General features: G+C 45.0%; 1 protein-coding gene, 1 long non-coding RNA gene and 1 pseudogene across 4 annotated transcripts in view; all 3 read left to right on the plus strand.

The window, feature by feature from the left end:
* The first annotated feature begins 10 nt into the window (after positions 1–10).
* LOC120236461 lies at positions 11–182 on the plus strand (annotated as a pseudogene).
* A 4108-nt stretch (positions 183–4290) lies between these two features.
* PLPP3 (phospholipid phosphatase 3) overlaps positions 4291–27596 on the plus strand; it is an 84501-nt gene continuing 61195 nt past the window's right edge. Inside the window, exon 1 of one of the 2 annotated variants that reach the window (XM_039237935.1) lies at positions 4291–5006. In XM_039237935.1, coding sequence (XP_039093866.1) covers positions 4868–5006 — 139 coding nt within the window. In that variant the 5' untranslated portion in view covers positions 4291–4867. Of the gene's footprint in view, positions 5007–8582; positions 8611–27596 lie in introns of those variants that run through there. The other variant, XM_039237945.1, reaches the window with a different exon arrangement.
* LOC120235555 lies at positions 23988–27594 on the plus strand. Of its 2 annotated transcripts, XR_005529449.1 has the most exons (3): positions 23988–24206; positions 24393–24494; positions 27179–27594. It is a non-coding gene; the product is annotated as an uncharacterized LOC120235555 (long non-coding RNA). The 2 variants fall into 2 exon arrangements; XR_005529451.1 differs by lacking the exon at positions 24393–24494.

The following is a 27596-nucleotide window of genomic DNA, read 5'->3' on the forward strand; positions in this document are numbered from 1 at the left end:
GAAATTGTGCACTGCTTCTTGGCCTTTGAACTAAAATCAAGTGTAATATCTGTTCTTATCAGGTTAATATCTGATATGTCCTTTATCTGAAAACAGTCTAGAAAATGGGTTTTTGGGGCTTGTTTAGTCCACTCCACAGAGGGACCTCGTAATGTAGTACCTCTAGGAGCTGTGCACTCCCTGAGGGCGAGGAGGGGGAGAAGAAATCTCAGGAGATTGCACGTTCAAAAAAAGAGAAAAAAGATAGGAAGGGACACCTGGGTGGCTCATTCGTTTAAGTATCTGATTTCTGCTCAGGTCACCATCTCTCGGTTTGTGAGTTCGAGCCCCACATCCAGCTCTTTGCTGACAGCTCAGAGCCCGGAGCCTGCCTCTGATTCTGTGTCTCCCTCTCTCTCTGTCCCTCTCCCCACTCACACTGTCTCTCTCTGTCTCTCAAAAATAAATAAACGTTAAAAATGTTTTTTAAAAATATAGGCATAAAGAAGCCTGAGGTGTGGTTGCATTTAGGGAAGGATTAATCATATTAAATGGTATATTCAGAGTTAGTAGTTGATAAACACTTTTGGAATATGTGTGTTTAAATTAGGTGTGTTGTAGAAATAAAGTGCTCGCTTAAAATCCTAACATTCAACGAAACATTTGTCAACTGCCTATTTTGTGTCAAGTATTTTCAAAACGTATTCTTCCCTTTTTAATGCTTTAGTCCTCAACACCAGAGAAAAGTTGAAGTTAAATTGAAATTGAAATTAAAAGTTGAGAAAACTAAGAGTCAAAGAAGTTACTCAGCTTGCCTCTGGTCAAACAGCAGATTCAAGATGTTCAGATCTCAAATTCTCTGTTCCTTCCTGCGTTTTCAAACTTATTTGCTCATTTTGAGACACACAGAGAAAATAGCGAAGGGGCAGAGAGAGAGAAAGAAAGAGAATCCAAAGCAGGCTCCGCTGTCAGCCCAGAGCACGTGCAGAGTTGATCCCACATACCCGGGAGGTCATGACCTGAGCGGAAAGTCCAGAGTTGGCACTTGTACCACCTGAGCCACCTAGGCACCCCCTTCCTGCCTCTCCCCAGGCCCATTACCCTGGCGGCCTTGACTCACTCTGTAGCAACGCTCATGATACCAAATCCAGCACTTACCACAAAGCCATCTAGAAATTTTTATTTAGCATAAACCCCGGGTGGAATGTACCAGTTTTAAAGAAACTGGATAAATGGGTATTTCATAACCAAAACTTCTCTGTCTTCTTAAGTGAATTTCAACGGCTTGCTTTGACCGTTGGACGATACACTCTCAGGGAAAGGCACTCAGTTACCTTCCCTCTAAATATTTCCAGAACCAATTCATGCCTTTTCGAAAACCAAAAAATGATTAATTAGGAAATGTTAGGGGTTAAAGAGAAAGAGAAATAAAATTATGAGGTAACAGGAGATCTTAGAAATGAAAGCCATTTAAATCTCTTGGGAGGTATCAGTTATTTAAGAATATGATGTGCTGTGCTTGTCACACATAATAAGTTAATCTTAAAAAAGACATTTATCCTGCTGATGTTATAGTTTTTATACAGACTAGTTTGGAGAACTGGATGCCATTTCAGGCGTGAATTTCGGTAAGCTATGTTTACCAGGAATTTTAATGACTTAATTGCTTTGAAATGACACCATTCTAAACTATGAAGTCTGTTCCATTGCATTTAACTTGCTAGTTAGATTGCTCAATTTTAGAGTTTAAAGCAAAGATGCCTTCCAATTTGTGTATCTGGTTAGGTGGTCTGATTTCCTATTATCTAAAGAACGATATTGACATTGTACTTGTGACTTGTTCAAGTCAATTTTAATGAGTATCTATACTATTTTGTTTCCTGGAAGAGTAATTCAAATATAATACTTGTTTGCATACAACTACATGCTTTAGTCAACACTATGATCTTTTTGTTATTAAAAAGAGATAGCCCACAGAGCCCTTTAAATGGAAGTATAACACGTATTTAAACAACCATTCATTTTTCCTCCTATCTGCTCTTGGAACAACAGATTTTTAGCCTTCTTAATAAGCGGCTGAGATCAATCTGGAGAACTTGAAGGTTAGGCTCTTAGTATTCAACCTAGTGCCAGCTAAAGTTAACAATCTCACCCAATTACTTTAGGAATGACAAGACTGAGGAGTTGTAATACCATTTAGCTACGGTAAAAGCCTGGCTTTTAAAAGGTTTATTCTTGTCCGACTTCAGCTCAGGTCATGATCTCACGGTTCGTGGGTTCGAGCCCCGCGTCGGGCTCTGTGCTGACAGCCAGCTCAGAGCCTGGAGCCTGCTTCAGATTCTGTGTCTCCCTCTCTCTCTGACCCTCCCCTGCTGGCGCTATCTTGTTCTCTCTCAGAAATAAATAAAAATATTGAAAAAAAATTTCAATGTTTATTCTTAAATGTGTTTATTCTTAAATTAATAAAAGTCATTTCGCAGATAAGGAAAAGCAGACAGGAAACGGAAAAGGAGGTAACTCTAAAATTCTAATCCTAGAACATAGTAGAATACAGGGAGCCATCTGAGTGGTACAGTACCCAAGGAGGAGGGAAGATAAGAGGGGTCAGCGGTTTCAACCAGACTTGCACTCACTTGTAGATTGAAATTCCAAAGACAGGGGTTGGTGACTTAGACCTTCAAGTGTGATTATCATTACAAAGAGAGTTGGGTGGTCAAGGGAAAGACACTGGAATCCCCAAATTCCTTTCAGAATGTCCATAATCACACTGTATTGTTTCTGCCATTTTAACATTTCAAGAGGTGTTTCTCCCTGAAAAGCTACGGAAGGAATCTGTCCTTAGTTACCCTGGCTTTTCCTTGCTGCTTTGAATTGAAAGCGCTGTGTGTGACGGGCAGTGGGATGCCCCCGCTCCAAAGCTGTCTTGGAGATTCCAGAAGGCAGCAACTTTTACCTTTCTTGGCCAGCCCTCTTTGCTCTCCAGTCTGGACTTCAGCTTCACTCAGCAGACACCAAACGCTGTGCTGGGGACGGCACGATGCTATGCGACGGAGGTTTTGCTAACTATAATGCCAAACCAGATACGTGCCCTAAGTGTTCTAAACAAAGGGTTGAAAGTGAAGTTAATTCTGTCCAAGGGGCAAGAAAGGGCTCAGAGAGAAGGTGACATTTCAGAGGACTCTAGCTAGAGCAACAGAGGCATTTTGCTAGCCCGCGAAAGGAGAGATGTGCAGCATAAGCAGAGGGGGGAGGAGGGCAAGAGAGTGGTGGCGAAGGACTGTTCTGGAAAGGACAAGTGGTTGATGGTGGCTGGGTCTAGGCATCAGGGAACCCCAGAACAAGTCAGCATAAATGTCTCAACAAGCTACAACCGTTTCTATTTCTGGATACACTAAAAAAGACACCTGGAAGAAATGTCTATTTATTGTCCACTGTGTGCCCAGTGTTCCGCCAGGCACTATAGAAGGTAGAGGGGAAGACCCTTGCCCTGGAAATGTTTGATAGAGTATTCTATCTGGAAGAAAGGTGAACTCATATAAAATAATGTAAAATAGTACTGCAGCCTCTAAAGCAAAGCATCAGGCGGCCCCAGAACTCAGGTTAAAGATGATACCTCCAGAGAAGCACCCCTGCTGTCCCCGACTCTGCCCCACTCCCGGAGGGTGGTACAGTCAGGCTGGAGGCCAGCGCAACTGCAGAGTGGCTTGCTGGCTTGGGACGCCTTCATCCCCAGAAACTGGAATAAAGGTCATGGCTAACCCTTACATAGCATTCCTTTGTGCGGGGCCCTGTTCTAGGTGCTTACGTGGATTAACTAATTCAGTCTTCACAGTTACTGTACTTGGGAGAAACAGTTAATATATCCATTTACATACCGGGAAACTAAGGCACAGAGCCACAGCCAGGATTCAAATCTACAGGATCTGGCTCCAAAGTCGTGTCTCAAGTTGCTATCTTCAGAATCTAGCTCAGTATCCAGTGCTGGGCGTTTTTCCCTGAGTATTTTCACGATTAGTACGATTCAAACCGAAATAAATACCCGAGAGCCCCAAATCTGTAAGGGAGGAGAAATGCACGCTCGCTCTACAGCCTCAACTCTTGGCCGACCGAAGGCCAGCAAGAGAATGTTTCTTTTTATTTATACAGTTTTTGTGACAACTTGGTGTTTCTGAACGCTAGGGGCTCCCGCATTCTCTGGTTTGAGATTTAACTTTTCCTTTTAGGACTTTTTTTTTTTTTTTTTGAAGGGGGTGGGGGAAAATGTGGCCTTAATTATCCTACGTCTTAGGCAGTTTAAGGAAGGGGCTGTGCTTTCGGGATCTCTTCGGAGCCAAGTAAGGCCTCCCCCCCCTTTTTTATAAAGGACCTCGTGCAATAAAAGTGCAGAAACAAACACAGGCGACCACAACAGCAGCCGCGGCGGCAGCAGGCGGAGGAAGAGGAGGAGAAGCTGCGAGCCGGGGCAGGCGCCCCGGACGGGCTGCGAGCAGCTCCCATTCATTAAGGAAGCCGCGGCGGAGGAAGGTGGCCCGGCGCCCGCGCCGCGCGCTCACCCCGCTCGCGCAGCCGGACCCGCGCCAGCCCCGCGCGCCCCGAGCGGCTCAGCTCTCCGCAGAAGTTTCCGCTCGGCCTCCGGCGCTCGCCGTCTCCGCCTCCCCGGACTCTCGGACGGCTGCGGGCTGAGAGAGGAGCGCGGCGGCGCGGCGGCGAGCAGAGCACAGCTCGGGCTGCAGTGCGAAGCGCGCGGCGGGCTGCACCGTCGCCGCCGCGTCCCCGAGCAGCCGCGGCCGGGAGGCGGGCCGGGCGCGCGGGTGTGTGGCCGCCGCCGCCGCCGCCGCCGCCGCCGGGCGTCCTCGCGGGGCCGGAGGCTCGCGCCGCAGCCAGCGCCATGCAAAACTACAAGTACGACAAGGCGATCGCCCCGGACAGCAAGAACGGCGGCAGCCCGGCGCTCAACAACAACCCGAGGAAGGGCGGCAGCAAGCGGGCGCTGCTCATCTGCCTCGACCTCTTCTGCCTCTTCATGGGTGAGCCACCCCCCCCCCCCCCTCCGCACTCCGGCCCCGTCCCGGAGCCCTCGCGCCGCCCGGAGCCCCGGGCCGCCGGCTGCCCGGCCTGGACGCGGGCGTGGGGGCGCGCTCCGGCTCCCCGGGCCACCGGAGCCCGCGCGGCCCCTCGGAAGCCGACTCCGGCTGCGGCGCGGGCAGGGTCCCGCGGAGGCTGCGGGGTCGGCCTCCTAATGCAGGGCGGTGGGCGGAAGGGTGACCCGGAGCCCGCGCCGAGCCTGTCGCCCCCCGTCCGAGTAAAATGGATCTCCTGGGGCGCCGGACCCCTGCCTGCAGCGGCGCTGCCTCCTCGCTGGATGTGTGTAAACACCCAACCCTTTCTCTCGCGCCGCCTCGGCCCGGCCGGTCTCGGGCTGGCCTTTCCCTCCACGCCGCCCGGGGGGCTGGGCGCTGCGCCCCAGGGCCTTGATGCGGGCACCCATTCCGCTGCCACTTGTTCGGCGCCTACTGTGTGCCGGTGGTGGGCGGTGTCACGGGCCCAGTTTCAACCCCAGCCGTGGCTCTGATTCGGTGCGGGATGGGTGAGGAACCTCGTTTCGCCAATTAGGAAACCGAGGCACTGGGCGGGCAAGCCAAGATCGTGATCGTGTTTTGGCACCACGATTAACTGCAGTCCCAGAAAGTTGAGGCGATGGTCCTTTTCGTTTTCCAGACTAGTTGGATGCCCCGCCGGAAGAGCGGTGGGCGTTTAAAGAATTGAGCGGGGAGTGAGGAGGATTTACGAACTTGGTAGGGGCTGGGAGAAAGCTATTGACATGAATGTACGCGAGTTCCAAGGTTGAAGTCAGAGTAGAATTTTTTTTTTTTCTTAAAGCGATTCATGGTGTAATGGAAAGCGCACAGGACTTGTCATCAGAACACTGCTACTCTGCCACTTGCTGGACTTGCCACCCCACTGTCTCATTGGCCTCAGTTTCCTCGTCCGTTGAGCGAGTGGGTTGAATTAGATGCTCTCCTAAGGCCCCTTCCTGCATTAGGAACTCGGATTTGGTCCAGGAGCTGTTCTGCCAACTCTGCTAACTGAAGAAACATCTGTGTTCCCAATTCAGTTCCCTTAAAATAGAACTCCTGCAAGGAGACTTAAGTCCCCTTTGAAATGGATTTGTCCGTGCAGATTGTGCAAGCCAGGGACTTAGTGAGCTGGAGGTACGCTTCTCTTGTGTTTCATGACTCTCTCTGCAGCAAGGTCCTTACTGACATCCGTCTGTCTTTGGCTTGACTGTCCATAGTAAGTTCGGCAGTCAAATAAAGTTGAGACCCTTAGGATTAATAAAACATAAGTATGGTCCCCATTGGGTACAGAGAGACAGCTGTCCGTAGAATTGTGCTCTGTGCAAGGGAAGAGAGGCACAAATCCCCTTGCAACCCTCTTGCTAGAAACTGAAGGTTAAGATGCTATGTAAAGGCATTGTCACTGGGGGGCCTCCCTTCCTGAGGGCCGCTGGCTTATTATCCTGCACAGTGGGAAGATAAGCATTTAAAGTCTGCTGCCAAGCTATTGAGTTTTTAAAAGGCCCTCTCCCTGGTCCTGGGGGAGTACAAGGAAAACACTAAACACATTGAAGCTGTTTGCTGTAAACTTGTCTGGGGCTTCCCAGTGTTTACTGGTGTGTTTTGTTGGCGGTAAGGTAAACTCTTCCCAGACGGCCTGTGCTGAGTACCCTCCTACCTCCCACTTTGTGATTAGGAAACAAAGCTAGAACATGCCTGACAGCCTTTGTGCAGTTTCGTTGTTCTCCTCCCCCCCCTCCACTCTTCTGATTTCAGAAGGCAGGCCCAAGAGATGGTGCGTTCCTACTAAAGGGAAAAGAAGTTTGAAGGAATTAGCAAGAAGACACACCTATCGGCTGCAGTTTAGCCAGGGACACTTGTGCACGGAGGGTGAAAGTAAAGTGTATGATGGCACATTTTAGGTCATCTGCCCCAGCTCTCCCTGTGTCCCCCGCCCCCCCGGAAGCTAAAATTCTCTACCCAGCTATTGTGTTTTACTCACTGCTGGCCCGTTTGGATCGATGGTTTTGTTTACCTCAAAAAGGTGATAGCTGGACCCTGCGTTTAATGATGAGGCACAGAGCTATCTATTTTAAGGGTAGATGCCATGCCCTTAAAACTATGTCAACAGAGTCATTTTCAAAGTGACTTATTATCAGCATCTCCCTTATGCATAGAGCAAAATACAGCATTACTAATTTAATGCCTAACACCTTAATAGGAAAAGCCGTAAGGTAAGCACTTGAGAAATCTATGCAGGAGAACTCTTTGACTTCCAAAAGAAAATTAATAATGCTACATGTGATACTAATATCCCCTACACAACAGTCCTAAAACATTGTTTCTACTTGGTTCACTTTTTGCCTCAGACTGTCAGTATGATTTAATTTTTATATATTTCTTGATCATATGGTCCGGATTACAGGGCACTAATATATTAAAAAGAGAAGCATAGCTTTCTGTTTATTCTCTCACAGGAATACATAGCAAGCTTCATCTCCTTGTATCTGGAAAAAATAAAAGCTGATGTGCTACATAAGTGTTATGTGAGTGGAAATATGCTAGTGGTTGAACTTGTTTCTCATACCTTCTTGGAATGCTAACTTCTTAGTGAAAAAACAAAAGTCCACTCTTGCTTGAAGGCCAAAAGAATCTGGTTTCAGAGAACACCAAAGAGCGTTTACCTCCCATTGAACAGCCGTCTTTGCCAACAAATTGCTTTTGTAAATACAGTTAAGAATCTTTGTGTGGTAGTCTTTCCGAAATTGATTTTGTTTTCCTTTCAGTTACGTAATATGTGCCGCCTCTTGTTTTTTGTGCATGGGTTCTAGTGTAGCAAGTGACATGAGAGCCACAGAGGACCTTCCCACGCAAGAAGGGAGGAGCAGCCACTGCCTTTCTAAGCTCTCTTCGCCTCTTCTTAACCTAAAGGTATATACCTTTGTGGAGAGATTGTCTCCCTTTCCTAGGTGAGAAGCCACATGTCCGAGACGGGGAGGACTGAGATTCAGACTGAAGTCAATATGCGTTGAGGACTAATTCTCAGTGAGCAGGACTGGACTCCGTCTCCTTTTCAAACTCAGCATAAAAAACAAAATGTTTATTTATTTATTTTGAGAGAGAGCATGTGCGAGCAGGGGAGGGACAGAGAGGAGAAAGAGAATCCCAAGCAGGCTCCACATGCAGTCAGTGCAGAGCCCCCTGTGGGGCTCCATCTCAACGGACCTTGAGATCCATCATGACCTGAGCTGAAATGAAGAGTCAGAGGCTTAACTGACTGAGCCACCCTGGCGCCTCCAAACTCCGATTGTTATCAGAAAATCGCGAAGCTGTTTGCACAAAGTCCTCCCTTTCCACATTTCCCAATTCCCATTTGCGCCAAAGCAAATGGATAAAGGTGGTTGAACTCTTCTGGTTAGTGATACGGTTTTGTGGCCCCATAGCATTGTTTTGATTTGGGTCTAGTTGCAAGACTAAGTCACAGATTTTTGGGGGCACCTTTTTACGCTGCACGACAACAGTTCTGAAGAAGGAACACCAGCAGTCTGTGGCTATAGCAAAATGCAGAGATTTGGTAAGTCCATGCTGAGCTTCTAGGCTTCTGCTTTCCCCCCTTCCTGTCCCTCCTCCCAGATATTTACTGAGTGCCTCTTTCCAACCCATGCACTTTGAGGTCTAGGCAGTTTGAGCCAGGTCCAGGTTTTTATGCATGGACTTTGTTCAAGGTCCTTCATCCTTGGAGTTCAGTTAGCTCATCTGCAAAACAGTGGTCAGAATGGCCACTTTGTTATGTTGCTGTTTGAATCAGAAGAAATATTGGGTGTGAAAGTTTTTGTTATCCCTTAAGACTTGGGCAAATGCAAGGGATTTATACCTGGAGCCCTGGATGAAGGTTTTGTGGTTGTCTTCATACATTGTGTCTCAGAATCATGGATAGATGAGACCATGAAATACTCAGTAAGAATAGTACGGAGAAGACCAGAAAGCTTCACTTTAAGTAGGAGAATGTCATGTTTGCCCAGTAAGTTGAAGACAGATGATTTCCGTTCATCGGGACTCTAGCCAGGAGAGCCAACCCTGAAATTGAGCAGTATTCTTGAGCCAACTGCCCAACAACAGAATACCTGAGCTCTCTTTACAGAAAGTTGTTTTGTTCAAAAACAAACAAACAAACAAACTCCACTGTTCCTCATTTGGTGGCTTTTGATATCAGAAGGTAGACAAGTTGAATTTAGGTTAGGGTAGGGGTGGGAGGTGTTTGAAGAAGCAGGTGTTTGGACAGATTTAGTCTTGTAAGGCTGGACTCCTGTGCCGTTCCCACCAGGAAATGGAGGCAATGGGTGGAGTATCATGAAGCAAAGAGAAAGAAGTACAAACAGGTAAAAATATAGATTCTGGACACTCAGCAACTACGCCGTGTGATTTGATGATTCCAGAATGTTCTTGGATGTTTCTTGATTTTCACTTAAACAATGGAGATAGAATCCTAGAACTGGTTCCATATGTGGGCTCCATAACGCCATCTTGTGTTATAAAACTACTCACTTTTAATCGTGGAAGAGAGGCAGTGTGGTATAGTAAAGGAAACAGGAGACTCGGAGCCAGGAAGCTTCAGGTCCCAGAGTGGCCAATGCTACCATCCAGTTGTGTGGTTGTGGACGCGTTGGTTTTCTGTGGACCTCAGGGTTTTTTTTTTTTCCGGTGGTAAAATGAGTGGTTGGGCAGGATTACCTCTAACATGTAAAGCTACCATGCAACATTCTGTGACGAATTTCTAGTCGAGAGGAACGACACATTTGTTGAATATCTACCCTCATGGGGGCACTCTGCTTAACTCCTCACTGTCCATTATCTCAGTGAGTCACAACAGTGATGATGAACCTAGAAATAGGAGTTCTGGCCTCAGACTGTCACTACATACGTCACGGTGTAACTTTGGAGAAAGTCACTTGACTTTCCTGGGCCTGGGTTTCTTCATTATCACAACAAAGGGCAGGGACTAGGTCATCTTCTCAGATCTGTTCTAGCACTAACCATTTCATGATTCTGTGCTGGTAGATACTGTGATGAGGAAACCCAACCGTTCCTTCTGTTAGACCATTTACCATCAACTGAAGTGCAGTGTTTTTACCAGAGAATGAATGCTGACCATAAGCTAATAGTGGTATTCATTCTGGGAGGAAAGTAAGCACCGTTGCTAAAGTTAACCCAATATGCTGAGAAACTAGCTACATTTTTCCTTGACCAGATGTGTCCCTTAACCTGCCTCCTGAAATTTATAGTACAGTTGACCCTTGAACAATGCCTATGACTTTCGACTTCCCCAGAACTTTACAACAGAAGAGCCTTCTGTTGACCGGAAGACTTGCTGGAAACAAAAACATAAATTACCCCATATTTTGTATGTTATAGGTATTATATACTGTGTTCTTATGGTAAAGTAAGCTAGAGAAAAGGAAATGTTATTAGGAAAATCTTAAGAAAAAGATGCATTTATAGTACTGTACTATATTGGAAAAAAAAAAATCTGTGTCAGTGGACCCCTGCGGTTCAAATCCGTGTTGTTCAAGAGTCCACTGTAATCACAAGCATACAAGCACAACAAGTAGCTTCCCCCTCCTTATTCCACTTTTATTATATTCAGTTTGTGTTTTTAATAACTCAATAGGTGTTGATAACATAATCTACCATGTGAAGCACAGAATATAGAAACAGATTTTCATTAACTGGTGAGCTGTCCAGCCAAGCATCCTGCATGGGTTGAAATAAAGAAGGGAAGCTCCATTTCGTAGGTAAGCCATGCTGACTTTTCCAGAATGGTTGAAAACTTCTGTTTTCTTAATTGTCTGGCATGGCTAGGGTCTTTTTGTTTTGTTTTTGTTTTTCCCCAGCTCTTTAGTCCCTCACTTTCCCTCCTACTTAAGAGCCACACCATGGGGGTATAGCTGCCTTTGTGGGAGACCATTAAAGCCAGACTTGGTGGCCTTTCCACTTTTAGCCTCTTTGGTTTCCTGTCAATTTCGGATTCTTTCTTTCCCCTTCCTGTGCAGTTGTTTGGGCTGGCAACCCCAGTTGGTCACAGCATGATGCTAATGAGATTGTAGTCAAGGACTTCTTCCCTGTGTGGACAGTTATATTTATGGAGACAGCCTACCCAGTGTGCCAGTTCAACCGGTACACATTATTTGAGGAGTAATAACTTATTTGGGGAATGCCTACTATATCGATATTTCACAAACTCACCTAATAAGGAAACCCATCTGGTGTGAAAGAGGGATTCTCAGCCTCCTTCTCAGGAGACAGATTCAGCAGGCTTTGGGCCAGGACCTGGGATTCTGTATTCATAAAAGCTGGTGATTCTCATCAGGCCCATCAGAGAATCACTATGTTGTTTAACAGCTGATGTCTTAAGGGCAGTTGGTTATGTACTAGGCCTTTTGTCCCTGGACTGAATGTTCTGCCAGTTTTCACATTGTTAGGTTGTCTGTCGTTTTTTCATTGGTGGCCAGCACACCTGTCCTTCAGCAAAGATACTGAAGCCTGTTAGAATTCTTTCAAAAGGAAAAATTCCTTCTGTCTGCGTGCAGGCCTGAAGGCCTGTGATTTTTAGTGCAGGGACTTGGTGGTGTCTTCCAACTGCTGAGAGGCTGGGATTTTTATGTATTTCCGGGTTCTGAACTGAGTTCTGCTTAGTGGAGGTTGCTAGCCTAGTGACCACTTTGGAAAAATGAGGTGTTAACTCTGTAAATATTATCTTTTGAGATATTGAAGTTTGTGTATGAGTGAAAAGCGAAATGGATAAATGAGATTCTTGAATAGAGCCTTTATAAGATCAAAGTCAGCCTGGCAGAGTAGTGTAGAAATGATACCATCTCTGGATTCACTCAGATCTATGTGTGACCTGGGCAAAAATGGTTTAACCTTTCCAGGCTTCGGTTTCCTCATCTGGAAAATAAGCAAGAAGCTTAGTGACCCCCTTGTCCGGTGCGGCTCAGATGAGGTCATGAATCTGAAAGCTCTCTGGGGACATTAAAAGCACGATATCACGACCAGGTATTGTGTCGCTATTATTACACCTAGTAATAGTAGTATTACTACTTTTCCTTCCTGGTGTTCTTACTCCTCAGTGGTGCTATGAAATCCTCGCATTTTTTGGCAGCAAAGTCGCCAGAAATATATTAGGGGGGAAAAGTGGGAAGAGAACCCTAAGAAAAAGCCAGGCAGAGGGAACACAAATGTTTTCCATTTGCCAAAGAAAAGCAGTGGCAGGATTTCTGATCCCTTGTGGGAAAGTCAGAATACAGGAACCTCGGTAATCTCTGGTGGTTGCTTTCTCCCCCCTTGAACGGCACATATACGAATTATCTGAAGAGAAGGACAATCACACCTTAGGACAGGAGGGAGGGAATTTGGATAAATGTTATGTCTCAGGGTGAACTCTTATCTGTGTCTTCTGACAGCCCAGGGAAAAATTTGACTGAAAAGAACAGCCATGATGGACAGTTTTCTTTTTTTTTTTTTTTAATATTTTTATTTATTTCTAGGAGAGAGAGAGAGACAGCGTGAGCAGGGGAGGGTCAGAGAGAGAGGGAGTCACAGACTCTGAAACAGGCTCCAGGCTCTGAGCTGGCAGTCAGCACAGAGCCCGACGCGGGGCCCGAACCCACAAACCGCGAGATCATGACCTAAGCGAAAGTCGGATGCTTAACCGACTAAGCCACCCAGGCGCCCCATGGACAGTTTTCAAAAAGCTCGTCATCCTCCATATTTCTTGAGGAAGATGGTGGGGGTGGGGGGTAGGGGAGGGGAGGACACCAGCTGTGCTAATTATCAGATGGATTATGCAGGTCAGCCAGCCATGTGGGGTCAGACCAGATTCCTTTCCAGATGAGGAAGCTGCACCTCAGCTGAGGAAACACGGGTGCCCAGCGGTCACTATTCATTCAGCTTTCCAGAGCTCTTGCTAGGACCTATTTGTGTTGCTACTCACTTTTCAATGCAGTTAATGCAGTGAAGACTCGCTCTTTTCTGGTTCATTCCATTTCATTCATTTCAATTTTATTAAGTTCGAATATGTAGAGCATGTTCTATGGGGCCATACATATAGGATATACATAGGAGTCTCTTTAAAATTTTTTAATTTTAATGTTTATTTATTTTTGAGAGAGACAGAGCATGAGTGGGAGGGGGCAGAGAGAGGGAGACACAGAATGAGAAGCAGGTTCCAGTCTCTGAGCTGTCAGCACAGAGCCCAACGCGGGGCTCAAACCCACGAACCAGGAGATCATGACCTGAAGTCAGACGCTTAACCAACTGAGCCACCCAGGTGCCCCAAGACATAAATAGGAGTCTTAAGGATCACGTTGGTCAGTGAGGAGCTAGGTATATATAACTAATAGCAAAACAGCTCAGAGTGTGTTGAATGAGCCTTTCTGTGGACAGTGTAAAGAAAATGCCATTGGAACTTCACTGCCTAGATTCGTGGAATCTTTAGAAGTTGAAAGGGGCTTGGAGACATTGTCAACAATATCAAGGTCATTTTTTTTTTTTTTTTTTAAATCTCAGTCAGAAACACAAGCCTCTTGGTCGGGAGGTTGGAGCAGGGGAACACAGGCTTTAGAGTCAGACAGATGTCAGCCTGCCTGCTGGTACTGGCTGTGTGCGCCCAGGCAAATCTCTGAATGTGTGCGAGGCTTCTGTTTTCTCCTTTGTGAATGGGATAGTACATGTGTTGTAGGGTTGTGAGGCTGTGCCGGGCATAGTGCCTGGTGCCCGACACTCAACAGGTGGTGGTAGCTGCTGTCACCCTTCTCACCCTGTCTGCCTCTGGGCCCTTGATTTGATAGGAGGAGCCTGAAGCCTGAACTGGGTGGTGATAGCCCGAGGACCGTGAACGAGCTGGGCCTCCAACCAATGTCTTGCCTTTTATACCATTTTTCTGGTGTTGTGTAGCTGTGAGTTTGAAATTGGCATCGCCTGTGAGGTCCAGTTCTCCAGATCTTCTCTGTTTTCCCTTGCCAGTGTCAGTTAAAAGAAGAACGAGACAAACGGGTTAACTTTTAATCGAAATCGTCAGGTAGTAGTTGAGTGAGGCCAGAGATACTTGAGGCAAATTTGAAGGACAAGGCAGTTTTTTGATACGACTTTTCTTCAAACCAGCACTGCTTCTGGAAAGTGCTTATTACCAAAGATCACCGCTGACTGATTGGAGTTTGAACAGGCACCCACTTTTTCCGACGTTCTGTCACAGGAGAGAAGAAAGAGAAACCCAAGTTTTCAAAGTTTTTGCTTTTTAAAAGCTTCTTGAGGTAGAAAATAGTCTCATTTGACTGAGGAAGAAACAGAGACTCAGATTAAATAATTTCCTCAAGGTCATGCACTAATTGCTGACCAACATTCAAAAGAAAGCTAGGTCAGGTTATCCAACATGCATGTGGACCTCTCCTTCCTTTCAATCCAGGTTATGAATTAGAGTCTGCATTAAAGCTCCCCCAATTTAAAACGAAACAAACTACACACATAAGATCCAGTTGGAAACTTTTGAAAGGAACTTGTTGATTTCTGTGTGCTTTGAAAGTATATGTTGCAATCAGAATATTGGTGGTAAGTGTGTTTTTGAGGTTTGTCACAAATTAACAAAATTATATGCCTGGAGAGTTTTGCAGAGAAATGCAAATCAGTATAAGCGCCTTGTCATAATAAGCAGTAGGCTTTGGTTCCTGTTTATGTATCCCCAAAGCACATAATGCACATAATTATATTGACACGAAGGAAGCCGTTCTCATTGATGGTTTCTTTATATCTGGCCCCCAAATTAGTTTGCGGTATCAATCAGTCTAATTTCTAGAGAGCCTGTTTAATTAAGTCTAGGTTCGTACCTTTCAAGTAGCAGTCTTATCATCCGCGGATGTTCCTTGAGTGCCTCCTATGTGTTGGGCCCCTCAGGAGTTCTTGACCTTCAAGAATTCTCAGGCTGGTGAGTGGGAAACAGGCTTGCCTCCTTACACACACTAAGCTAAGCGTTGTTGATGTGGAGTGATAGAAGAGGGGCTTTATAGCCACAAAGTGAAGAGCAGGAGGGTTTGCCCGAGGGCCTGGGGCCGGGTCGTGCCTGAGAAATCCTGGCATATGTGCCGGGAAAGGAGAGACAGTGATCCAGCAAAGGGCACAACAGGTGCCGAGCCGCGGAAGCAGGAACATACCTGGGAAGGGTGAGTATGAGAGGCTGGGGTGTAAGTACAGCATTGTGTGTTGGTGTCGTGTGGGGGAGGATGTTGTGGATGAGGCTAGAGAGATAGGTTGGAGCCAGATTATAAAGGGGCGCTGTAAAAAGGCAGGCAGCCGAGGAACTTGAACTTCATTGTGGAGGACCAACCGAGCAAATGAAATTTTATTTTTGTTTTCATTTTCCTTTTTATTACGGAAAATGTCATATAGAAACGAAACACCACCTATACCTAGGAGTGGAATTGCTAGGTCATATGGTAACTCCATGTTTAGCTTTTTGAGGAGCTGCCAAATTGTTTTTTCCACGGCGGCTGCAGTGTGTTTTAGAAATAGCATAACGTTGGTTAAACTATGTAAGGAAAAAAAAATTAAAGGTTTTATAGACAACGTTTGGAATTAACATATTCATGAACAGTTTTTAAGAGGGGATTAATCTACTCTGATTTGTATTGGAGCTTGCTGGGTTTGAGGAGAGGGAAATTGGAGAGTGAAGAGAGGGACCAATTACAGGGAGGCAGAGAAGAGAAAGGTAGGAAAGATGACAGAGAGGGGAGCCTGGGTGGCTCAGTTGGTTAAGCATCTGACTCTTCATCTCCGCTCAGGTCAGGATCTCACAGTGTGTGAGATGGAGCCCCTTGTTGGGCTGTGTGCCATGGGCTCTGTGCTGATAACACAGAGCTTGCTTGGGATTCCCTCTCTCTGCCCCTCCCCCACTTGCGCACACCCTCTTTCTCTCTTAAACAAATAGAAAGGAAGGGAGAGAGGGAGGGGCTAGAAAGGGAAGAAGGGAGAGAAGGAGGAAGATAGATAGATAGATAGAGAGATAGATAGATGAGTAGATAGATAGATGACAGGTAGTTCCTGATCTCCTTGGTGGGAACCTCTGAACAGTGGTGTTACCATTCCGTCCACACTTTCAATGCAGTGCTAATGTAAGACTCTGCGAAATCCATCTTGTAGGATTACTAAAACACTAAAACGCTTCACGTTCACAACCTTACTAGACAAGTGAAGTTATGAGTTATCTCCGCCCCCCCACTCTCCCCCGGAATTTCTTAGCTTCTCCAATGCCCCTTAAAATAAATGGGCCATTGGATATCCTCCAGTTTAGAGAAACCATTTTTCTTGGGTTGTAATGCTATTTTTAAAATGGCGTTGTTGAGATGTAATTCAGGTACCATATAATTCACCCATTTAAAATGTACAGTCCACTGGCTTTCTGTATATTCTACAGAGTTGGGCAACCGTCGCCACATTCAATTTTTGGAATGTTTTCATCACTGTAAAAAGAAACTCGTACCTGTCAGCGGTCTCCATTTACCCCCCTGGTCCCGCCATTCCATGGCAGCCACTTATCAGCTCTTTGTGTTACATTTGCCTCTTCTGAACATTTCATGTAAGTGGCATCATGTATGTGGCCTTTGTGAATGGCTTCTTTCACTCAAGATAATATTTTCAAGGTTCATCCATATTGTATCACATGTGGATGTTTGTTCAGCATGTGTCAGTACGTCATTTACTTTTATTGCCAAATAATATTCTACTGTATGGGCATACCACATTTATCAGTCAGTAAGACATCTGGGTCATTTCTACTTTCTGCCTATCATGAATAATGCTGCAATGAACATTCAGGTACAGACTTTGTGTGCATATATGTTTTCATTTCTCTTGGGCATGTATACCTAGGAGTGGAATTGCTGGATCACACAGTAAGTCTGTGTTTAACCTCTTGAGGAAACTGCCAAACTGTTTTTCCATAGCGGCTGTTCCATTTTAGAAATATTGTAAGATTGGGGCACCTGGGTGGCTCAGTCAGTTAAATGTCCGACTTCGGCTCAGATCATGATCTCCCATTTAAAAGTTCAAGTGCGGTGTCTAGCTGTGTGCTAACAGCTTGGAGCCTGGAGCCTGCTTCTGATGCTGTGTCATCCTCTCTCTCTGCGCCTTCCCTGCTTGTCTTCTGTTGCTATCTCTCTCAAAAATAAATTTTTAAAAAATTTTTAAAAATTAAGAAAAAGAAGTATCTTAAGATTAATTAAAATATGTAAGGAGAAAGCACAAAAGTTTTACCAAAGACCTTTGGAATTAACATATTCATGAAACCACTATAGTGTCCCTTTGTTCTCAGAGCCATTTGGCACAAAGAAGCAAAGTTTTTAATCAGTTTACTACTGTCACTGGGCTTAAGATGAGTGAGCAGAGAACAATAAAGCTGACTGAGGAAAAGATGTTGGGTGGTCAGCTAGAGGGCTCACCCGCTGAGTAACCTACTTCCACACACCCGGATGTCACAGGCAGATAGATTCCTGCCTCGGCAAAATGAAAACAAGCCTTGGATCTTCAGAGTCTTAAAAAACAGTTAAAAGTGCAAATATTAACATTAAGACCTGCGTATTCCTAAGATCCGTCTTAGAATATTTTTAACACTATGAAATAGAGCTGTAGTGTCCGGTAAGGTTGATCCTCTCCCCTTCCCCCCGTTGTGTGGCTGTGTACATAATGATCATGTCAGAAGCTAGAATCACCACCTATCTTTCACATTTGTGCTGGATGTTAGAGACGGTAAAGACGCAAGTACAGATCTTTAGGAATTCGTTGAAACGTCATGTAAGTTGTACTAAAAATGAGACTGTAAGGGCATGAAAAGCCACAAATACTGCAAAAGGGTGAGGAAAAGACTCACCTTTATTTATTTTTTAAAGTTTATCTTTGAGAGACAGAGTCAGAGGGAGCAGGGGAGGGGCAGATAGAGAGAGGGAGAGAGAATCCCAAGCAGGCTCCACACTGTCAGCAGGGAGCCTGATGTGGGGCTCCAACTCACAAACCATGAGATCCTGACCTGAGCCGAAACCAAGAGTCCCTTGCCTAAGGCTGCGCCACTGAGGTGTCCCAAAACTCACCTCTATTAATAGGAACATTAGTTGCTGTCTCGCTACATCTTTACAATAACAGGATAAGGTAGGTGTCGGTAACCTGGTTTTACAACTTGGAGAAGGGAAATGATTTGGCCAAGTTCACACAGCTCTTGTGTGTTGGGGCTGGGCCGGGACTCAGGGCTGCCAATTGCTGACACTTAGCAAGTACTAGCTACGTGCCTCTCACTGGGTTAAGCAGTGTGCCCTCAGTCTCTTATTTAATCTTCTCAATGAGCCCTTGGAGGCTTTATCACTGACATCTCCGTTTTATAGGACTGAGGTTCAGAGAGGTTACCAAATAACTTCTTAAAGGTTATGGGGCAAGTGAGTGTCAGTGTTGGGGTCAGAGCTAAGCAGTCTGCCCCATATGACCAGGCTCTACTGCTTTTCTTCTCCGGGTGCTTCTGAAGCCCAGTTTGTCCGTACTACTCTGTGCTGGCTTTCACATTGGTGGCACATGATGAATCGTCCAAAATGGGTTCTATTTGTGATTCTCACCCTGGGTTCTCTGGACCTGTAAGTCTTTACTAGGGTAATTATGGGGCATCTTACGCTGTTTTCAGTATTTCAAACATAGCTAACATGTATTGAACATTGAACTTACCAGTGGTCAACTAGTCTAGACTAACTCAGACCATCATCCTCTGCCTCAACTAGTCAGAGCATTGGCGTTCTGTGCCAGGACTTCGAGTGTAAGGACACTTGTCTGTTCTCATCTTGCTTCGTTTAACAAAAGTGGAGAATGATACAAAATATAGTTTACTTGGTAAATTAGGACCTCTTCTAGAGGTCACAGAGAGTCTAGAAGGGAGTGGCAGATATCTTTGGTGGTGAAAAGGTTGAGCATTCTTGGATGGATAAGCCGCTCTGTGAATTTAGAGGAGAGGAAACGCCAGGTCATGGGAAGGCGGCCCACAGGGAAGAGGGGTTGGAAACAAGCCTTTGTCACCCACAGCAGGCAACAGTAATGGGTCACTGCATTAGTGACCCTTTCTGTCTGTGGGCTTGACGTGGTATGCTTGTGGTTTGATGTAACCTTTGGGTCCCATTGAGATACTGTGACCTTCCCTGCTTAGTGGCTGGGGGTGCAGTACCTTCATTAAATGTGGTGAATAGAACTTCTACCAGTAACCTCTTCCCCACAGATGACCCACATTTTTGTGGAGTTGGTGACCACCAACAGGAAGTTGCAGAAATACTTGTCAGCCATACCCTGGATTTCAATAGACACTTACTTACCCACAGTAGCTGTTTTGGTCAATTTGGCCTCCATTGATTTCTAGAGAAGAATGACCTGATGCATCAGTTCTCATCATGGCATTGGTCTTGGCTGTCCTCTTGACCCTGATGGACATTTTGATTAAATACATAGTGTCGTCTTTTGAACAACTGTACCTATTTCCAGCCAGTTGGGGTTTTCAAAATATTTCCAAGGGTGTTACCAACTTAGCTGAGTCTTTGTTTGATGGGCTCTTTGCTTAAATATCTTTGGAGAGAGTGACTCCAATAACTAGGCAGGAGGGATGGGCTCCACTCATTACCTGGTAAACCATTGCTTTGGAAGATCTGTTTCATAGGCATTGGGCGAATGCATGTTTCCCAGGGGCTGGCTGGGAAATTAATGCTTCTTGGGTCAAAACATTCCAAATACTGGGCTTTCAATCCCGTGGGAAAATAAGCCATCTTGATCTTTTGGTTTAATTTTCCTTAGGGCCACTGATGGTTGAAAAACCTTCTGTTAAGATTTTGCCTTAAATGTGTTGTCTGCAGTTCTGCTGCTGGCCTTGGTGGTGAAATCCAGTTATTATTATTAGTTAATAATCTCTTTAACTGAATGATTCCATCAAATGATGCATCTGAGAATTTGAATGTAAATATTCTTCTTAGCCCCAATTGATTTCTCTCATTCTAGATCTCTAGCTGCCTAAACCCTGAAAGCTCACAAAACCAAACACAAATACCACCACATGCAGAATGGCATTCTCCAGACACCAACTGGGAAAAGACTAGGAAAACATTTTTGAGCCTTCTGGTATAGTCACACATGTCCGTGTAGCTTTTCAAATTGTGAGCTGCTGAAGGGGGGAGATACTGCTGTAACTAACTTTTAAAAATGAAGCAGTTGCCCTTTGGAGAGGTTGAGTGGCTTCCTTGGAATCCTGCAATTGGAAAATGGTTGAGTGCCTGGGATAAGAATACCAGTGAGCACCTTTGCTCTTTCCTCCAAAAGTGAAGCCTGGCTTTGGAATTTGCACTGACTTCTCTTTTCAGTAATAAGCTTATGTAGAAAGCAAGCCAGCCAGAAAGTTTTAGAAAGAAATGATCAGGCCTTGTGAAGTGTTCCAAGTGTGATTTGGGATTTGGAGCCTTTTGCCCCTTTTAGTTTTGCCTGTTGCTTTGTAAACTCCTGGAGGATAGAGATTAGACTCAAAACCTTCAGGCTAGAAGGGGGAAGGGCGTGAATTTTGCCGAAGACTTCTCTGGCAGGCAGTAATGGAAGGGGCTTTACAGGCATCATTAACTGACTTGAATTTCACAATAACTCTATGAAGGAGGGGGTTGGAGTTCATTTTAGTTTTCTCTCAACCTAGTCAGCAATGCCTGTCTCAACTCTTTTTGGTGAGTAGTGACACACCATATTAATAATTCAACTAGTTAATCACTAGCAAAGATTGTTTACTAAGATTCCAGGGGAAGTGCTTTGCTGGAATCTGTTTTTGAGCTGGTCACTCATGCCATGCATCCATTTTTACTGAAAATAATGCATCGTAGAATCTCAGCTCCAGCTCTGTAGAGCATTAGAGACGGGCAGGGCCCATGGCAAGAGAGCATTTTGCCAATTTCATGCAGAAATGCATTGACTTTTCTGTGTAGAGACAGCGGCTTCTCTTGTTGCTTCTTATCAGTCTTCCCCAAAAGAGTTAAAAAGACCGGGAAATGCAACATTTTGAGTGAAGTAAGTAGCCTGCACTTTGGTTACAGGCTCTGTGTATTTCCCAGGCTATTGTAGGTTTCCTATTCATCTGGTGTTGAATGATGGTGTGATTAGCATGAGAGCAAGTGTATAAAGTAGGTCTTTTTCTCCTTTTCCTAAAAGAAGTTCTGTGGCGTTTCTTTTTCTGACAGAGTTGGCATGAAGCTTTGACAAACACAGACCCAGGGAGAAGTTAAATAGGACTGAGAGCGCCCCATTTTGTACAGACCCTTCAAGCTTAGCATGCAGAGCGGCAGTGCAGCTGGCTAGAGGCACTTGGGATCATCAGAGTCATAGCAAGGGTTGTTCCTCCCCCGTGGACCAGTGATGAATGGGAAATACCCACAAAAAAACCAATGGGAAAGTGCATTCTTGGCTAGTGACCATTCTCTGTTGTCAGAAAACTATAGATGGGAACATTCCTGGGACTCTCCTGGTCTATCTTATCTGTCCTTCAGTGTTTATTGAGATACATACAAAGGCTGAGAGAGATACGAAGAGTCAGGAGAGGTTGATCCTGCCCTTAAGGGGAAGATATGAGAAGATAGGTACACAATCAGTTGACCTAGAAAACAGAGCCAGGTGTCTTGAGTGGATAATTAAATGAAAAACTTAAAATGGGGAGTCTAGGAAGCAGCTCCTTGCAGATCTTGGGCTCTGTTCCCTGCTTTGCTGTATTGGATGGGGGCGCCTCTGGCAAACCACTACCGCTTTAGGAATGATACAGAGGGTGTGACAGTTCATTTTCAGCCAACCTATTAGAGCTATTGAGACCAAAGGTATGGTGTCACGAATATATAGGAAATGCTTTAGGCTATAAAACCGTATATGTATTGTTCAATGAATATATATGTGTGTGTATATATTTACATATATATGTGTATATGTAGATGTGCATGTATATATAATCTTCTGAGTTTGCTCTCTTCTTTCCATTCTCCCTGTCTTTTTTTAAAATTTTTTATTATTTATTTTTCAGAGAGAGAGAGGCAGAGCATGAGTGGGGGAGGGTCAAAGAGAGAGGGAGACACAGAATCTGAAGCAGCTCTAGGCTCTGAGCTGTCAGCACAGAGCCTGGCGCAGGGCTCGAACTCACAAACCACAAGATCATGACCTGAGCCGAAGTTGGATGCTGAACCGACTGAGCCACCCAGGCGCCCCTCTATTCTCCTGTTTCTATCTCATTTTAGATGCATACTATCACATACTTGTGGCCAAAAACCTTTTTTTAAAGGTTTTATTTCTAAGGTGATAGTGTCTCCCTTCCCATATACTTTAAGGATAAAGGAGTCATTTTTTAAAAATGTTTTTATTTATTATTGAGAGACAGAGACAGAGCATGGGCATGGGAGGGACAGAGAGAGGGGAAGACACAGAATCTGAAGGAGGCTCCAGGCTCTGAGCTGTCAGCACAGAGCCTGAAGCAGGGCTAGAACTAACAAACCAAAAGATCATGACCTGAGCAGAAGTAGGAAGCTAAACCGACTGAGCCACCCAGGCGCCCCCAAGAAGCTGTTTCTTAAAACAGCAGTTCAGATTGCATAGGACCTTTTCTTCAGACCAGGACATTTATGATCTCTTATTGACTATGAAATAACCTTTTATTTATTTTTTTAGGTTTATTTATTTTGAAAGAGAGATAGCATGAGCAGGGGAGGGGCAGAGAGAGGGAGACAGTGAGAATCCCAAGCAGACTCCATGCTGTCAGCACAGAGCCCAATGTGGGGCTCAAACCCACAAAGCCGTGAGATCGTAATCTGAGCCAAAATCAAGAGTTGGATGCTTACCCAAATGAGCTACCCAGATGGCCTTAGAAAATAAACTTTTAAATATGTTTGAGATCCTTCAAAGTGAGGCCCCGACCAACCTTTTCTGCTTCTCGGAAAGGCTGGCTTCCCAGTCCCCCCTAGACTCCCCTTCTCAATGCCCTTTTCCCAGGCATCTCCCTTCTGTGGCTGCTCCTCCGCTTCCCCACTGTCATTCTTTCCCTTTGCTCACTGTGTGCTACTTAATAACCTCCCCTACTCAGTTCAAGTGAAGTGAAGGCTGTGAAGCCTCTTCCTGTTTCCTTTGGGCAGAATTAAGACCTTCTTTGGACCCTCATAGCACTTTGTGTTGATCTTTCTGAGGTAGAACATTTTGGTTTATTTTCACTTTTGTATAATTCCATCTTAATAGATTATGACTTCCTGGCATATAATAGATGCCCAAGAAATTGTATGAAAATATCAACAAAAAGCTATGTTAGAAAATAGAGACAAAAAGCAAGAAAGAGAAGTAATAACATTTTTGCCGCCTCTACTACCATAATTAAAGTAGCCACTGGCATGCTATCTCTTCTTTCTATAAATAGCTACATTATTAAGTATAATTATAAAGCTAAACATTGGGTACTTACTGCATGCTTCCTGCCAGTCAGTGTGATGAAATGGGAAAAAACCTTTGCTTGCTAGACTTTGTAACAGCCCATCATAAAGTACTAATGAACTTGAGAGAATTGAGAGTATGTAACGAAATTAAATGCCACTAGATATTTTGAGTTCAGTTTCTGATTCATACAGTGTTTTGTGGTCAGCAGGCTGAATTTGTACTAACCATGATAGCTTCCGTTTAAACAAAAAGGTGTTTAGCTTCCCTTAAAAGCTAGGGCTATTTTTAAACTTTAGGTCTTTTCTTTTTTAAAAATATATTTTCGAGAGCATTAGCAAGTGAGCGGGGGAGGGGCAGAGAGAGCGAGGGAGAGAGAGAATCCCAAGCAGGCTCAACACTGTCATCCTGGAGCCCGATGCAGGGCAGGGCCTGATCTCCCAACCCTGAGATCATGACCTGAGCCAAAATCAAAAGTCGGACGCTTAACCAACTGAGCCACCCAAGTACCTTAAAAGCTAAGGCTCTTTTAGAATGAGAGATTTTTCTCATCTGGTCCTGTCTAAAGGTGGGGTTCTACATGGAGAGAGCAGAAGCCTTCTGCAGAGGAAAGATGCCCAAACTGGGAAAAAGAAATCTGGGTTTCTGTCCTAACCTTCTAATTTACTGGATCACCTTGGCCAGGTAACTTTCCTTCTCTATGACTGTTGCCTCAAAGATTATGTTAGTATGATATCTTGTCTTGCTGTAGTTTTAATCGAGCATCAGCTATGTTTGGTACTGTGTCATTAATTATTAGCATTATTAATATTAATCTGTTTTATCATTAAAAGCCCTAGAATAAACGGTCGTGATTTGTCATTTCAACAGATATGCCTTGAGGATCTTTAATATACCAGGTAATGATGAACTGGATGTGGTCCCCGCCCATGAGTCTTCTGGAGCAGACACTGGGCACATACAATTCTAGAGGTACAACACGGACATTGTACAGGGGTAGCAGAATTGATCTAGGGGGACCGAGGTTGTAACATCACAGTTGTTTGGACCGCAAATCGGGAGAATTTAGGCACCCTTGTCAAATAAGCCATCACACCAACAGTGGTTCTTCTTTCTCAGCCCTGACCGGTACTGATGGCCATCCTTTAGAAAAGTCTTAGAATGCTGCAGGCATTGGGGCACAAGCATCAAGGGTTTCCCCTGCCCACCCCTGTTTTATGGATGGGAAAACTAGGCTCAGAGAAGTTAACGGTCTTGGAAAATGGGTAAAATTCAGAGGAAATAAAATGTGTTTGTTCAAGTTTAAATCCAGTAAGTATCTATTTTAAAGCATCCCTAGGGCACCTAGGTGGCTCAGTAAGTGAAGTGTCTGACTTAAGCTCAGGTTGTGATCTCACGGTTCGTGAGTTTAAGCTCCACATTGGGCTCTGTGCTGACAGCTCAGAGCCTGGAGTCTGCTTTGGATTCTCAGTCTCCCTGTCTCTGTCCCACCCCCGTTTGCGCTCTGTCTCTCTCTGTCTCTCAAAAATGAATAAACATTAGAAAATTTTTTTAAAGCATCCCTGCATACTATGGATTTGGTTATTTTGCAGATCAGATATTGACCCCATGTGTCAGTAATCTACAAAGCCTTTTAAACCTTAACATACCAGAGCACAGTGATACATTCTTACAGTAAAAACAAAATGCCAAAAATACGATTATGTTCAAAGGGAATAACACTCTTACCCATCACCCCTCAAAATTCTAATCCCTAGAGGCATCTACTGTTAACAGTTTCTAGTTCCTGCCAGCCTTGTTTTCAATACACAGGTATTCTCCTTGACACCCACCTTCAGCCATATTGCTCTCATTGTTTCCTAGACACACCCCACAGATGTCTGCCTTCTGGCCTTTGATCACGTCTTCCCTCTTCAAAGCACCCTCCCTTCCCTTCCTCTCTGCATGTGGGAAAGAGTATCCATTCTGATGGCTGGTTTCTATTCATCCATTCCCTCACTGCATCCACCCTGGGGTACTTTCACCTCCTATCTGATGGCACCTTAAACAGACCATTTTTTTTTTCAAGGTTATTTATTTTTTTTATTTTGAGAGAGACCGAGAGAGTGTGAGTAAGAGGGAAGGGGCAGAGAAAGAGGGAGAATCTCAAGCAGTCTCCACCCACTGATTAACGGGGCTCGAACTTAACTATGAGATCATGAGCTGAGCTGAAATCAGGAGTCAGACGCTTAAGCGATGGAGCCACCCAGGCGTCCCTAGATGGCCTTTAAGATCTCCTGTGGTCATAAAATATTAAAGAGCACACCTGGCACAATGACTTGGGAGTCTTGACAGTATGGAATGGCTGAATCCTGTCCCAGGATTTCAGCATAAGAGGAGAGATGAAGAGATTGACTTTACAAGTTCCCCCAGCTTAACTCTTGCCTACAGTGTTACACTTTACAAAAAGCAGTGAAAAGGGATGAGACTTGGGACCCTTCTGGGTTCAAATCTTGGTTCCACCATTTGCTAGCTTACAACCCGAGGGAAGAGTTGTAACCTCCCTACGGTTCCTCATCTGTAAAATGGGGGGAGGAAATCCCTCTCTTAGAGGTTGTCCCAAGATTGGAAGGTGCCCCGGCAGACAGCAGGCTCTTCCACATTAACCTCTGCCCTGCCCCCCCCACCAATCTTTCTGTTTGGAAACTGTTATCTGTCAGAGATGATTGGCAAGCCTCAGAACAGATAAGTGTAGTCAAGAGTGCTACCTGGATTTATAGCAGGTGTAGTATACAAAGTGTGGATTAGATGTAGCTTATCTGATCTTTGAAAAGCAGCTTTGGAGTTCTTCCAGAGAATCCTACGGCAGCTGCCCAGATAGCTACCTTGCCGGCTGCTCTGGCAGAAGGAAGGTGTTTTCCAGGGGGGGGGGGGGGGGAGGAGAGTGCCCACTGGGATTTTGTCTTTAATGCATTCCAATGTCTGAGGCCAAACTTGCCTGAGAGATTAAGCTGAGCATATTAACTGATATCATTTAGAGTTGATTAAAACTATCATCTTAATTAAATACAAGGGAACAAGAAGTTCTCAGTCTTCTGGTAGCAATTAAAGACTAAAGAGTCAATTTGAAGTTGTTTTTGCAACTCTTAAAATAATACTCCCTCTCCCCCCTCCCATGAAAAAGAGTTTCTTAGCTATAGACATGCCCGCACATTGAGGGTTTTGAAAGCTGTTAGGACGACAGACCTGCTGGCAAAGCTTGCTGCTGCCAAGGCATCGGGGTTCTCAAAAGCAAGAGGGTTCAAGCTCAGGATACGCCGATTTGGAAAGAGGGCGCGAACAAAGGGCCTTTTGAGGCAGGAAACGGGGCTCTGGCTTCAGCACAGAGCAGTGTGGGATTGGAACAGCGCCCCGGGACTTGTTGAGGAGGAGAGGGACTGTGGGATCGATGGAGGAAGTGTAAACTTTCTCCATACAGTGAGTTTATTCCAAAACCCTCGAAAGCGGGTTCAGAAGCTGTTATCTTTCGTCTGTCAGCTTAATCTGCGTGCCAATAAGATGCAGACTTCACACTAGTGTGTCTACTGGCAGAAAAGGGAAATGACCCACAAAGGTACACACGGACATGACCGTTCTAGCAAGGATGTCTGACCTGAGACCAAGGGTTTCCCTTTCAGGACCCAAAGCGACGACATTCACAAATTCATTGATTCGCCCGCTTCTCCCGGCAACGTTTACGCATCACCTGCTATCTGCGAGGCTGATAGAGCTGAGTTAAAAGAGTACAATTCCTGTCTAAAGGAGCTCAAACTTGAGTTGACCAAAGCGTGAAGATTTGAAATGAAGGAGACTGCCTTCCTTCATAAATACCTTCCACCGTGTTCACATACATGTGACCCTCTCCCAGCCACAGGCTTTTAAATTTGACCTTCCCTGGTGAAGTGAGACTTTTAATACTCATCTCACAGATTTTCTAAACAGCAGCAAACTGACCAAGCCCTGCAGGGACAGTTCGATTAGAGAAGAGTCATAAGCATGGGGGAGACTCAGCGATGTAACTCACAGAAGAAAAAATAAATTCCAGCAGATCCTATT

Source organism: Hyaena hyaena, unplaced genomic scaffold (genome assembly GCF_003009895.1).
Source record: "Hyaena hyaena isolate Hyena2069 unplaced genomic scaffold, ASM300989v1 scaffold_5, whole genome shotgun sequence".
Lineage (NCBI taxonomy): Eukaryota > Metazoa > Chordata > Mammalia > Carnivora > Hyaenidae > Hyaena > Hyaena hyaena.